The 14,336-nt window shown below is 40.1% G+C and overlaps 3 protein-coding genes across 5 annotated transcripts in view; all 3 read left to right on the forward strand.

Moving 5' to 3' along the window:
• The window catches only part of kif6 (kinesin family member 6), a 56,837-nt gene extending 52,640 nt beyond the window's left edge, over positions 1-4,197 (forward strand). Inside the window, exons 23-24 of one of the 3 annotated variants that reach the window (XR_011686908.1) lie at positions 579-662; positions 4,064-4,197. Coding sequence is in view for 2 of the 3 variants with exons in the window: in XM_071471310.1 (XP_071327411.1) it covers positions 579-595 (17 nt within the window). In the remaining variant the exon portion in view is untranslated. Of the gene's footprint in view, positions 1-578; positions 2,055-4,063 lie in introns of those variants that run through there. The other 2 variants (XM_071471310.1, XM_071471311.1) reach the window with 2 other exon arrangements.
• Positions 4,198-4,494: 297 nt separating this feature from the next.
• LOC139614148 (potassium channel, subfamily K, member 16-like) lies at positions 4,495-6,474 on the forward strand. Its single transcript, XM_071471313.1, has 5 exons — positions 4,495-4,707; positions 5,169-5,283; positions 5,368-5,534; positions 5,914-6,082; positions 6,262-6,474. The coding sequence occupies exons 1-5, from the start codon at positions 4,495-4,497 to the stop codon at positions 6,468-6,470; spliced, it is 873 nt and encodes a 290-aa protein (XP_071327414.1). The 3' UTR covers positions 6,471-6,474.
• Positions 6,475-8,228: 1,754 nt separating this feature from the next.
• On the forward strand, positions 8,229-12,734 carry kcnk17 (potassium channel, subfamily K, member 17). The gene is made up of 5 exons (XM_071471312.1): positions 8,229-8,452; positions 9,728-9,842; positions 11,020-11,186; positions 11,321-11,489; positions 11,589-12,734. Exons 1-5 carry the CDS (start codon positions 8,237-8,239, stop codon positions 11,837-11,839), a joined length of 918 nt encoding a protein of 305 aa, XP_071327413.1. The 5' UTR covers positions 8,229-8,236; the 3' UTR covers positions 11,840-12,734.
• The last annotated feature ends 1,602 nt before the right edge of the window (positions 12,735-14,336 follow it).

Genomic DNA, 14,336 nt, shown 5'->3' on the forward strand with positions numbered 1-14,336 from the left:
TCTGAGGAACAGAGAGAACAATGACACCAGACACACAAACAGTCTGAGGAGGCTGAGGAACACATTTACCACTGAAAAGTTCTTTCTTTCTTTCTTTCTTTCTTTCTTTCTCTCTCTCTCTCTCTCTCTCTCTCGCTCTCTTTTCCCCTCCTCAGAGGGAGGAAGACTCATTTCATTCCTCTTTACCTGTGGCATTATTACGCTGTATAGTGACTGTGTTTTGACATGAGAGCCCCTGTAATTGGCTGTTTGGTAACCTCTGTGTGATGATACCCCTCCTATCAAAACAGCTTTTAAGTCACCAGTGCATGCTGGGAAGTGCAGGGAACCTGGCATAAAGAAACAGACAGCACAATGATAAATAATAGTTTACTCAGGATTTCACTGCAGTTTAATGCAGGGGTTGTTACTCTGGAAAATAAAGATTTCTTTTATTTTTTTTAGGGACAAAGAAAAGTACATTCTTCTCTCTCTCTCTTTTTTTTTAATTTATTTTTTTTTACAGCTAAACAGTTTCTATTTTCTTCCTTGTTCAAATACTAGATGATCAATCTGGCTTGTGCTTTTATGTATTTCAGGCCCACCTCAGAAGTGATGTGAAGCTCTAAGGAAGCATGCAAGGCCTGAGGTTATCATCATCTCACTGACACCACATCTGTCAGGTGACAAAATGACTGTGTGTCATACATGAGTATTGACGGACAATGAAGATGTGAGAAAAATTTGTCTCAACTGGGTCCAAACATATCCAATTTCTCATAAAAAAAACTCCTCTGGTCACACTTATTGAACTCGTGAAGATGATGTCATTGATATAAGGGGCAGCAGTATAAATCACAGCCTGCACTGGCCATTTGATCTGAACAAATGTTGTCTCAAGATATGAGAGGAAGGAGCAGACAGAAGGAAACCAGTCGGCTCCAGTGTGTGTTTAAGGATGTAATAAATCATGACTTTCAAATAGTCACAGGAAGTTTCAACATGCACAGTGACAAATACATTTCATATTTCTGTCTGCTTTCATTTTATTCTACGGCAAACAGTTTTTCGTAAAATATGAATAGATGTATTTAATGTGTACAGTATTTTGCCTGTTGTGTTCACCTATTTCTGCTCTCCTGTTAAAATGTAGTAATTTTCTTACATCCGCTCAGAATTTGAATAAAAAATAAAGCTGCATAATGTCAAGAACCAAAATGATTGTTAGATACCATTAATGTGTTTTACTGCAGAGCTTCATTTGTAGTTATTAGCCTTTTTTATGAGTTACTGTTCCAGTGTACTCGGCCCAGACATGCTCCCCTCAGTCCATCATGTCTGATAATCTGTGCTCTGTTGTTGAGTGCCAAGAAGGATATTAGGACAACTGGGACTCTTGGTTGTGTCAGTAGTTACAATACTGGAATACAGTCCATCAGCATTCAGATTTATTCCACATGATACCAGTAATGATATACTGTAAATTCCCCCCTTTGGTTACATCCTAAAGGTTGTAATGAAGAATTGACAATGTCTCTCCCTGAAATTTGTACGTGTTGCAGATTAGATTGAAGGTGGAGCCTATCCCAGCATGCACTGTGTAGGTGGCAGAGAAACACCCTAGAGAAGTCTGTACGTGGGCTTCCTTAAGATACAATATTTGAAATTCAAATTGGGTTTCGAACTTTTTTTGCATGTAGCATTGATTATTGAGAACTGAGGTGAGTGATCATTTATGGATGCTCACATTCAATCAAGCCTTAGGTGTGACAGGTTACTTTTGTGAAATCTTTCATTTTATCTCCTATGCACACCTCTGGTGTATCTTCTGAGAAACTGACAGATAACACAGTTTTTACTATGTCTACAACCACTTCACATGAATATTAATTCCAACAGACAGTAAAAGAGTCCCAGTTCTCCTGACGTTGTATCTATTCACATCAGCTGGAAATCAAAGTCTACCCATCCATCACCTTGGATCCGTCACTACCCAAACAGGTGATGGCCTGCCAACATTGGAACAACCTGTTTGCATGGCTTTGCGTTGATTTGTTTGACAGATGACAAGCAGCTGCACAATTTGCATCCAGGCTGAGTTGCCTTGGAGAAAGAGTCTTCTTTGGACAAGTCATGATATCTGTTATTTCTCTCAGTCACATTAATAAATAGCAGTGATGCCTTATTCCACACTGTATATCAACTAGCTTAGCTTAAAGAAGTAGCCTAGTGTTTCCTTCAATACAGGGAGGACACATGGCTCAGTGTTTTGCTTTTTCACCATATCCACCATTCTAAAACACAGCTATAATTGTCAATTAATACAGTGTTATTATAAAAACATCAAAGTTAAAACAATGACACAATGGCAATATGGCTGCTCCCCTCAGTCTTTCGGAGCTTCAGAGCAAGTTGTTGTTTTTTGGGGGTTTTTTTCACTCCCCCCACCCTTGTTCTCAGCAAAAGAGCTCTAAAAGCCCACTTTACACTACCTGCTCAGCACCAGTCATCAGACAGTCACAGTTAGCGACTAGCTGGCGAACACAGGAGCATTAAACAGCTACAGGGCTGGATGTTTCCCTCAGGAGTTGGTAGAGAGCAAAACAGAGCTAAAAGAGATTGAATATTGGACTCACATTTGGCAGGTGGCCAGGAACAGGATTCCAAATTATTGATAATGTTGCTCCGTAACTGCTGAATGTGTACAGTAAATAAGATACTGTTTTGCTACAATAAGAGAGAGTTCACTGTGTGAACTTAAAGGTGATTACATATATCAGATTTTGCACAAACAGTGGACTCAAATGCACGAATCAAGATGGTAAGATCAAAAATGTTTACTTCAGTTCTGGGTTCAGTCCATAAGTAATCAGTCCAAAAAGAGGCAGATTAGATTAGATTAGATTAGATTAGATTAGATTAGATTAGATTAGATTAGATTAGAGAGTCTTTATTGTCTTTATTGGGACAATTTGGTTTGCCCTAACCTAACAGTAGTGGACACAACCAATACAGATCATGAATAAAGTCATGCAATAAACAGATACATAAAACCATCTAACATACTGTAGATTTCATCATAACAAGTTATAGTAAGATATGAAGCACCAACATTCCATCAGTATTTGTTAATTGCAATGACAACACCAAAGGTATCAAAAACATGAGGATAAAAACAGGATCCAAAACAGAAAAAAACTGGTCCTAAACACCAGGCTACACAAGGAAACACAAGGGCTGCAACACTAGACTCACTGTCACTAAGACGAACTGACAGTTCTTTTCAGACAGAAAGCAGTGACTTTGGGACACCAATCTACCAGAACAGCAAAGTTTCTACATGATGATGATGATGATGATGATTATAGCTGTAGTTTTTGGCATCTACTCTACAGTCTATGTTTTTTTTTTACATTCTTTCAGACAGTTTTTAATATTCTAGCTTTATAAACACTGAAACCATAGAAGTCCATTAGGTTCTATCTTTAGGCTTCTTTCAACTCTTTGGTTTATGGCCCATAATCAAGTAGTGCTCTCCACACCTCTCCAAAATGTCATCTCCTTCCTCTCCATCTGACCATAAACTTGCCTGGCTCTTGAATGTGGTGGAAACCACTGGTGATTGTTCTAGCAGACTTCCGTGGGTTAGAGAAATTCAGCTTTTAAACTGATGAGATTTTAAAGTGTCCGTACTTAATTGAATTAAATTTATCTCCTTTGACATGTCTGAAACCGTGGCACCAGTCATTATTATTTCAACAGCAATTTCTGTAAAGTATGTGAGGACATTAGGAATCCAGTCATTTGTGGCTGAACTACATTTTCTTTAGGTTTCAGATGCAGAGAATAAGGTTAGTTCCCACAATGCAGAGCCTTATTGAAAGATTCAGCATTAGCACTCTGTAATTGAGGGTGCGCTGCAAACCAACAGCAGTCAGGTAAAATATTAACCTTTGTTCTGCTGACAAGATGCTGCCACCACTTCCTTATTAGTGTAAACAGTTGAATGTGTGTGTGTGTGTGTGTGTGTGTGTGTGTGTGTGTGTGTGTGTGTGTGTGTGTGTGTGTGTGTGTGTGTGTCCAGATGTCACGCTAATGGCGAAGAGGAGTTTGATCGTTACCCAAGCAACCCATAAATCAGTGGCCAACATCTAGGGCAATCTGTCCAATCAGAGTAAGTGCATTGAGGGGAGATGTTTACCCACCCAGTCACTGTCACCCCAAGATACAGCTTTACCAAACATCAGCCATTCTTCATGTTGCTGTGATTTAAAGCCACCTTTAAGGACACTCTAATAGCTGCTTCTCATTTACTTTAAATACGTTTTTGTGTCACTTTTTCCTATTCCTTCAATTGAAAGCAAATGCCACAATCTGCAGTGATGGACATTTTCTCTGGGGGACTACACATAAGATCTGTGTATCTGATTGTTGGTCCTTTCTGAAGCCAATAACCTTTCTCCTGAGTCTGAACAACATCAGCGTTTTTGCCTCTTTGGGTGTTGGGGGAGGTTGATGGCGAGGTTCCAGTTGGACCGGGTCAAAGTGAGCCGGACAGCAATTTTGACTCTGGCCCACTTCACGTACCTGCTGGCCGGGGCCACAATCTTCCAGATACTGGAGCGAGAGGCTGAGAGCAACAACCGCAACCACTTCCAACTGGAGAAGCTGAATTTCCTGGCTAATTATACCTGCCTAGATGGACCAGCCTTGGAGAAGTTTGTTCAGGTTTTCCATCAGTTTCCTCACAGTTCTTTAAGGAATTAAGGTTTGATAAATGCAATGGAGACAGCAGGATATGCACATTTATAATGTATGACAAATCTAGATTTCTTCATATCAGGCCAAATTCGTCAGCTTCTTTTCATAGTCAGAGTAGTAAAATATGCTAAAATACAACTGGTCAGTCTTTGTCAGTGTGGTGATTGTGGTTGGTAAAAGACCAATGAACCAATGAAAGATCAATTTTATGGTGAGGTTTTACATGATTAGGTTAGTTAAACAGCAATAAATGGTATGACGGTAATCTGACCTAATAAATCAATATGTGTGTCAAGATCCAAAATACTTAACTAAATAATTACTGGAGTGTTAACATTAGTGAGGTCCATTGAGCCTAACCTTATTTTAATATTTTAATGAATGTTTTTGTGCTTTGTGTGTGTGTGTGTGTGTGTGTGTGTGCGCAGGTGATTTTGGATGTCTGGGAAAAGGGAGTGAATCCCTCGGGCAACTCAACAAACCCCAGTAACTGGGATTTTAGCAGCTCCTTCTTTTTTGCAGGCACAGTAGTCACAACTATAGGTGAGCATTTTTACAAATTCAGAAATTTAACTGTCGTTTTTTGAGGTAATCAGCACTGCTGATGACATATAATCTGCTTCACAGGTTACGGCAACCTCTCCCCTAGCACCGTGTCTGGTCAGGTGTTTTGTGTGTTTTACGCACTCTGTGGGATCCCACTGAACCTAGCCTTCCTCAAACAGCTTGGGAAGTGTCTCACCGTCCACCTGGGTCAACTCGAGAGGGGGATGGTCGCAGTTGTTCCCCACAAGGTACTGATGGATTCTCATGGATCACCAGATTATTGAATATTATTAACATTATAACAAATTTACTTTAATTTACTTTAATTTATTTATTTGCTTGAATTTTTCCTTCTTAAATACATTTGTTTAATTGCTTTAATATGCTTATTATTAGTTTAGGTTATTTTATTTATTTCCATTTCAGCTGTGCTTATGTGGTCTAAAACCTTTCTGGTGTCCTGAATAATTTGACTGTGTCATATGTGCTTCTATTATTTCATATTTTGTTGTGTCTCACTTGTAAAGAGTTGTGTGAAAAACACGATAAAACCTGTTAGGTAAGACACATTGCCGCGCTCACATTGCCATGTAACCTAAGTTTGTCGTACTTGCATTTCTTTCCCAGCAAACAGTTGAGGCTCTGGCAGTGAGTTTATTCTTCGTCAGTGGCAGCCTGCTGTTTTTGGTCATCCCTCCTCTGCTGTTCAGTTATGTGGAAGGCTGGACGTTTGGCGAGGGCTTCTATTTCGCCTTCATTACACTCAGCACTATTGGTTTTGGAGATTATGTGGTGGGTGAGTAGAGAGAGCAAACAAGCACAAATGCTGTGAAAAAAATCCCAGCAGTCACCTTTTTTTCAGCTTTGTAATTTTACTAATCTAAAAGCAGGAGAGCATTTGTACACCTGTCAACATTAAGAATTAATGTGCGATGAACCTCACATGTTCTGACAAGGTAATGTCAATTCTTACAGGGACTGACCCGGGCAAGGAGTACATCTCTCTGTACCGCAGCCTCGCAGGCATATGGATCATTTTCGCCCTTGCTTGGCTTGCTCTTATCCTCAACATGGGAGCCAGAATAATGGAGACTGTAGTTGTCCTGACTCACCCAGGCTTTGAGAAACAGGAAGAGGAAGAGGACGTGTCGCCCAGTAAAGTAGACGACACATCAAAGATCTGACAGTGGACGGTAGATGGAACAATCTTCATGTAGTGTTCACTACGTAGAAGATACTATGTGTGATTGTTTTCTATACATATTATGATACACGGTGCAATAAGAAAACAGATGTAGCATCATTTTATATATTAGCAAAAACTGCAGATTTATCCATTCTTGGTTCAGGGCCTGGATTTATTAAGCTTATAAGAAGACACCACTCCAGGACATTTCATCTCTGAGCATGAGCACTGAGACATCCTAATCAAGTGACTTACTTGTACTGACAGTGAAGTGTATGAAAAACCTTTGAGAGCAGCTCACAAGTGAGTGTGTGATTAGTCACATGCACTGTGGATATCCAGTTAGAGACAAGAATGCCTTTTTTTTTTTTAAAAGAATTCATATGAATCTCACATAAAAAATGTGAGATCAGAGGGTTATCTTAGACGAAACTCATTAGCTATTAACATCAATTGATTGTATTTGTTAGGAAACTGACTGAAGTAGAAAAAAAATGGAAACCGAACTGGAGCAGGAATCAAATTGTGCTGCTGTTGGACAAAGAACATCAGAGAAAACAAACAATTCAGTTCCACAGTGACCACCGCAGATGATGAAGATGCAAAAAAAAAATCCCAAAACAAACAAGCAAAACAAGTAGTGTATCACTGTATTAAAATTTCCAAATTATTCTTATTGCTTTACACATCATGTCCACTGATATTTTGTATAGTTGTGTTTGCTCACCTCTGTTTTTGTGCTGCAGCTGTCTGGGATCTGTCTAGGGTCTGAGCCAACCTCAGAGACCTCTGCTCTTAAATTCAAGAGAAATTTTTAAGATATAAGAAACTTGAGAAATAGTTTTTATTCTTTAGTCAAATGAAGGAATTAAAAGTGAATTTATCATTTTTATCTTACAGTTAGCATTTTGATGAATATGGACCTATGAGAAAAGTCCCAGTAAGAAAACATGTGTATAGTCAGGTATTACCTCAGGTAGGAGTCCTGTAATGTTTTTCCACCCTCAGGTAGAACAGTGAATAACTGCTGAACTATGCTTTGGCGTTTTGTACTTTCATTCATGTATTTATTGTATGTTATCTAACTGCATCATTAGAATGCTTTAATGTCACACTGTGCGAGTGTGCACACACATATGTGTATGTTTATATGAGTCCACATCTGTGTCTGTGTAATGATGGTAAACTTCAGTGCATGGAGCACGAACGGTTATCTTAGACAAACTCATTAATCAAGATGGTGATGTGAGGAGACCTGAGAGCACACAGGACTGGACCCTGAAGGGCAGCTGGAACTGAAGAGGCTTTTAGTGCGTTCACTGAAACTGGCCAAAAAGGTCCTGAAGAATGAAATGCAAACATAACTGAAACTGAAATAATGTTTGAAATAATTTTTCTTCAGTCCAAGAGATCTCCCCCAGAATCCACATATAGCCTACTGCAGCTGATCTTAAGGTGGCTCCTGCCATGACTGGGCAAAGTCCATGATCTCATAGACAATGGTTCATTTTGGGCAGATACTCCAGTCCAACTACACCCCGACCTTTGCTGGTGTCTCTCCCTCCTTTGATTTTGTTCCACCAGATTTGCATGACAGGCCATCGGAGTGATTCAAACAGTAGCGCAGGTGGAGTTTCATTTGCCTGCAATGCAAGGAAAGACAACAAGCCAAGCAGTTAAACACTCTCACTCCTCACTGTTCCTGGCTACACAGATTAAGGTGCTGAACTTGTCTGGAATCCAGAGTTCTACAACGGAGCTACGATGGGAATAAAGGAAATGTTCAGTTTGGCCCGGGTGCCCTCCATCCTCTTGCTCGGGGTGGTTTACGTCACCTACGTGCTGATCGGCGGGGTGGTTTTCTGGAAGCTGGAAGGAGATCTTGGACAAAAGGACATCAGTCTTTTACTGTTGAACAAAAAAAATCTGCTCATGAAGTACACCTGTCTGAACCAAGAGGGCCTGGAGGCAGTGGCTCAGGTGAGACACAGAGAAAACAAGAGGTTAACAGAATAGAATCTCATATTCCTTTCTCAGCTTCTTTTCATTTTCAAAACAGTCATACAAGCAACACAGTTACATATGACATCTTTTGCCAGGAACTTTTTAAGATGCAAATGTGAGGGGAGCATATCACATTAGCAGTCGCTAAATCCCACTAGTACCTATGTCTGTAGGGTTGCTTTGGGTTATACTGAGAGACCACTGTATTTACATCTTAACCACAATCCTACTCCTTTTGCATTTTTATATTTCTGAATGAGGAAATGCCATCATCATGAATTATTCAAAGCAAACAGAAAAGATCAACCGTGCTGCTCCTTGGCTTCACATCACGTGAAGTTCTGGATGTTTTTAAGTAAGTGGGTCACTATGAGTTTACAGCAACACACATCCTAGAGTCTGTCGTAGGGATGTACAGTGTGTTGTTTATAATGCGTCCAACAAGCTGGTGATTAGATCTGTGTTCACTTGAGGGAGCCAAAATGGGAAAAAAAAGTGTAAGAACTTCGAAAACAAAGAGTCCTGTTTGTTGTGTATGTGGCAGAGAGGCATCTTCCTCCATGCAAATACCAGCTTCTCCTGCCCTTCAGCAGCGGACACGCTGCTTTGCCTATGTATCTTCCCTGATTTGATTTACACGGAAGCAAAGTTGTGAAATCTTCTCCTTGGAAACTGGAGTTGGAGTTTTTTTTTTTAAACCTTGAAATAAATGCCACAGATAAGCATGTTGTGTTTCACGCTGTTGACAAAGAAAGAAAAACAACAGATTGGTGATAATCCTGCCAGGAAATGTGAGCAAGAGATTGAGAGAAATGCTTCAGATTTGCACTGTGGTAAAACTACACATAAAGGTGGGATGAAGACAAGAAATCGGATTTTATTTGAAATAAGACATCATTTACTAAACCTGTGTGGGATTCAGAGGTGTTGCATCATAGCTGATAAATTAAAAAACTTAGATAAGAAGGTCATAGGTCTCAGATTGTGATGCATGTCTAAAGTGGAATTTCGCACATTGGTGATGTGACTCAAGCTCTGTCTGACACAGTGCTGAGAAGGCGTTTCTCTATGTCATGCTGCCAACTGTAGTGTATTGAGTGTGGTCTCAAGGTCTCTTGAGGATCAGTGTGTACAGAAGTTACATAACTGTGAGTCTGACCCAGGTCCACAGAAGATGACATTGTTTTATTTGAGTTTGTTTGAGTCTGAACACAAGTGTTACCTTGTTTCAATATTTAATTTGTTTTTCAGGTTGTTCAAGATGCATCAAAGGCGGGCATTAGTTTGAAAGGCAACCACACCTCGGATGGCTTCTGGAAATTCACCAGCTCAGCTGTGTTTGCTGCAACTGTGGTGACAACTATAGGTTAGACATTAACAGATTTTTAAAGGTCCCATATTTTACACTTTCCCACTTTTTTGATGTTTTGATAGCCATTAGAAGATATATTTGTGGTTTTAAGTATCAAAACCATCTCATAATTTTACATCTCCTCTCTCAGGCTTTGCTCTGGAGCTCTGGTAACAAAGGTCAGTGGGCCAATCAGAAGAGAGGATCTGAGCCTCTCTTCTGATTGGCTGACTGTTTTCTGAATGATCGAATTAGAATATAACAGATTTCAGGTAAACGCTCAGAGAAACCAAATCCTGTAAGGTTGGATGGTGGATTCAGGTGGGCAGGGCTGGGGCTGTGGCTGATGGCAGCGACACCTTTGTTGTGACATCACAAAGTTCCAGAAGTCCTGACGGCTGGTTTTAAGGCTCAGTTTCTGAATACAGGCTGTGTGCATTTCTCTGTGGACTGAGGCTTTGATGTTTTCACTGTATTAATATAGAACCTAGACCTGCTTTATAATCAAAAAAACACATGGACATCTACCTTTAGACTGGATGGACTTTTAATCGTGTTCGAGCCAACAGAATTGTTCTTGCAACCTAAACACATAAATTGGCTTTAATGTGGTCAATAAATCATGTGACCAGTTTTAATTTTGTGTTGACCAGTTTACATCAAAAATTGTATTGTCATATAATAAAATGTATTCACAAAAATACACTTGTACACACACAATCAAATAATTAAATATGGTATGAAATATATACTGGAATTAAAAAGAAAGTAATCAATGTCCAGGGAAATAGATAAAACAAAGTCATAATTTTTAAGGGGTGTGCATAGCTTTTAAGATGCTGACTATGAACAGCAGCATCCCAGGTTTGAGTTTGATGAGGACTTTTATTGCATCTCCCTCACCCTCATTCCCTGTCATCTCACCACTGATACTATTTTCATTAAAAAATAAATAAATAAAATAAAGTTTAAGTCAGTATTTGCAGTACCATTCAATACACAAGAGTTTTAAGTCACATTAAGTTACACAAGTGTTTTAATTGATTTTATAAGTGTCTTTGAAGATTTCCGAGCATGGACCTGACTCTTTAAATGACACACTGTGTTTAAGAAGAGCTCCTCCTGTCCACAGTGCCTCTTCCTCTCCTTCCACCACACTGAGATGAGATGCTAACAGCTTACAGTTTTGCAGGTTATGGGAACATAAGTCCAAGGTCTACAGCTGGACAGATCTTCTGCGTGTTCTTCGCCCTCTTTGGGATCCCTCTCAACTTGGTGGTGCTCAACAGGGTGGGCAAGTACATGCTGGTAATAGAGAGGAACATTTCCGACTTCCTTGAGGGGAAGACCAGGAGAAGGGTGAGGAGATCTTTAATCCCCTAGTCTTATATCAAAGTATGTTTAAGAGGACTCCAGAAATCTTTGTTCTTACACATTCAAGTCTTCAGGGCAAGACTAACATCACTGCTCACTCCTTCCACATCTCTCTGCAGAAGTGTACCCGCTTTTTTGTCCACCTGGTGTCTTACCTGTCTGGAGCAGTTCTCTTCTTTATCATGCCCATGACTGTATTCCAACTACATGAGGGCTGGACCCACTCCCAAGCCATCTACTACTGCTTCATCACCCTCAGCACTATCGGCTTTGGCGATTTTGTGGCAGGTACAGCATCATTATGATCTGAGGGTCAAGACCATATTCTTGCATTTTCTTGCATGCATCTTCAATGCATTTTGTATTAAATGAATCTCTCTCTCACAGACAGTAATCCAGACAAAGTATACCCAGAGTGGTACAGCGTCCTTATGGCCTCATGGATCTTCTTTGGCCTGGCCTGGCTAGCCCTGCTTATTAACCACTCCATCGACATCCTGGAGCGGCTCAACACCCACTTCAAACAGTGGTGGGGTGGACAAAAGCAGGGGGAAGGGCCTGGTAACGCAGAGGGTGACAACCCTGACACACAAATCGAGGAGGATGACAAGATCGAGAAACCTCCAATAACTCAGTAATCTACAAAATCAGGTGAAGATATCAGTGAGTCGACCTAGTTATAGAATGATCTGTCTGTACATCAGGACGTGGAAAACAGGCATAAACTATGAAATATGGCTAAGCCATAGCAGGGTGTGTGTGTGTGTGTGTGTGTGTGTGCGTGTGTGTGTGTATGTTATCAGTGATGATTTAATATGTGTCTGCGCTGTGATTGGTCTCGCTCTCCGTAAATGCTAAAGGTAAGATATTGACTCATTTTTGTTGAGTCAGGTTTCTTTGTTTGACACACACAACATCCACACGCTGTTTAGTCTCTTTCGCACTTTGTTTCCCAAACTGTAAACAAGTGACTCTTGTTAATCTGCCTGCTTAAAAAAAAAAGGTGTTTCAGATTAGTCTGAGGAAAAATACCGGGACAATATTTACTTTGCCCCATGTATCTGTCTATGGGTTAGTGGTCAGTAGAAAAGTGCAGTCAGTCTGTTGCTCTTTGGCCTCTCAGTGTGCCCCCCCCAAGCAAGCAATGTCATTAGACTACCTTTAATATTTACCTGTTTGCTTTTATTATATGTAACAAATGTTGAAACTCTGTGACAACACTACTTACATTGTTTATTTTTTATTTATTTTATATATGTCATAGAGTGTTCAAGTGGGGTGTAGCTCATTTATGCCACTCATCTGTGCTGCACTTAGTTTTATAGTCACTAGGTGGTGGTACTGTACCTACCCTGAAGAAAATAACCATTCAAACCAAAGGCAAAGCAGCGAATGCACTGTATATTACACTGTGTTCTAATCATAGAAACTATATTGATCACATCCTCAAGCAAATGCAGTTCAGTAACGAATAAAATAATTTTTCTGCCATAAAGGAACTTCTGTTTGATGTAATTTCTTGTGATTTCAACATCATTAAATAAGTGTGTTCAGTGATGATTTCATTATGTGTTTGTTTTAGCTGTCTCCTTCTTTTGACACCAGCCCGAACTGAAATAGCACAACACAGGACAGAGGAGCAGTCGAAGGTACACTCGTCTATTGAGGATCATAAATCACAGAGGAAGTCAGGCAACGCTGAGGAGGAGTGAATGACAAAGACAGACGGCAGGCAGCAGGGAAAAGAGAGTGGAAAATGAGAATTGTGCTGGAGGGATGGATAGCAAGAAAAGAGAAATGAAGTCAGTGAAAAGAATTAGAGGGGGGTGTTTGAGGGAGAGTGCAAAATTCCAGACAGCAGAGTAAAGCCATAAAACTCTATGGATAATAAGGAAGGATGAAGAGGAAATAGAGTGAGAGTGACCGTTGTACAACAAAATGCCACATGCCTTTTTGGCCACGGTTCAATGAGGACTCAGCATGTGTGAGAGGGCTGGTGCCTCTCACTTCTCCTGTCTAATCAGCCAGTGGTTTAACTTGCACACTGTCCACAGCAGGACAAGGCTGTCCACACATAGTCAGGACAAATTGAAGTCCTGACTATGTGTGTGATCATCATCATCATCATTATCATCATACCTATCTCTGTTTGATTTACACAAGGAATATTGTCTCAAAGCAATTAAAGTCAAACTACAGACATCCGTCCATTACCATGCACGTTGCTGCCATAAAAACCAACACTGGTAACCAGTGGAAGTCTTAGAGAGCGTGTGTGACGTGCACTCTCTGGATGTCACAACAAACCTAGCTGCTAACTAACTAAGTGTGACGCTCAACGAGTGATGATGCAGGAAACAGTGACACTCATACTGTTGTGAAAGGATGAGTAAAGGTAAGGTAGTAGTGGCTCATGGGCGTGTACACAGCCACCCAGGTTTAGATTCAGTTTAATTTACCAAATATACTGACATTTTCATAACTTAACTACAATCACACTATCCTCCTACCCTTGGTCATATGGATTCAGCTGCCTAACCGTAACCATAACCATATTTTTGTTATGGTCAGAAATATGAGAAGCTCAAAACTAACTGTGAATTATTTCTACTGATTCAAAAATCATATCAATGAGCCACACTGTTTTTATTTTATTATTATAATGAACCTGGGTACTGTATTTATTTTGAGTCAATCCTACATACATGTAACACCAGCACATGAAATCTGAATTAATCCACAGCTGAAATTAGTCCCCAAAAAATGTACCTCCTGTTTCTTCCTGTTTGAGTAATGTTTAGCAAACGAATCTTTGCTAATACATTACCCAGTGCCCAGATACAGTAACAGTTTGGTTTTATGGTGCATGCCAATCAACGTATTGATTAATCAGGTAATCATTGAGCTCTAGGGTTATTAGGGGGCAACTGTGGCTCAGGAGGTGGAGCAGGGCAGTGGTTTGATTCCTCCATTTCAAAGTGTCTTTGGGTTCAAGACGAACCCCAAATCACTCCTGATGTATCGTTTGTGCATGTATGGTAGAAAAGTACTATACTGTATGTGCAAACAAAATGCTACAGTATATTCATGTGTGTTTGAATGTGGCTTCCCCTGTAAAGTGCTTTGAGTGGTCAA

Source organism: Trachinotus anak, unplaced genomic scaffold (genome assembly GCF_046630095.1).
Source record: "Trachinotus anak isolate AG129_WGS33_773 ecotype Australia unplaced genomic scaffold, CSIRO_AGI_Tana_v1 ptg000033l, whole genome shotgun sequence".
In the NCBI taxonomy this organism is placed as follows: domain Eukaryota; kingdom Metazoa; phylum Chordata; class Actinopteri; order Carangiformes; family Carangidae; genus Trachinotus; species Trachinotus anak.

Excerpts from the sequence above, each read along its gene's own strand:
- LOC139614148 (XM_071471313.1), top strand. The coding sequence starts at position 4,495 with ATGGCGAGGTTCCAGTTGGACCGGGTCAAAGTGAGCCGGACAGCAATT. Across the intron at positions 4,708-5,168 it reads CCTTGGAGAAGTTTGTTCAG|GTGATTTTGGATGTCTGGGA; the intron begins GTTTTCCATCAG and ends GTGTGTGCGCAG. Across the intron at positions 6,083-6,261 it reads TTTTGGAGATTATGTGGTGG|GGACTGACCCGGGCAAGGAG; the intron begins GTGAGTAGAGAG and ends CAATTCTTACAG.
- kcnk17 (XM_071471312.1), top strand. The coding sequence starts at position 8,237 with ATGGGAATAAAGGAAATGTTCAGTTTGGCCCGGGTGCCCTCCATCCTC. Across the intron at positions 8,453-9,727 it reads GCCTGGAGGCAGTGGCTCAG|GTTGTTCAAGATGCATCAAA; the intron begins GTGAGACACAGA and ends TTTGTTTTTCAG. Across the intron at positions 9,843-11,019 it reads AACTGTGGTGACAACTATAG|GTTATGGGAACATAAGTCCA; the intron begins GTTAGACATTAA and ends ACAGTTTTGCAG.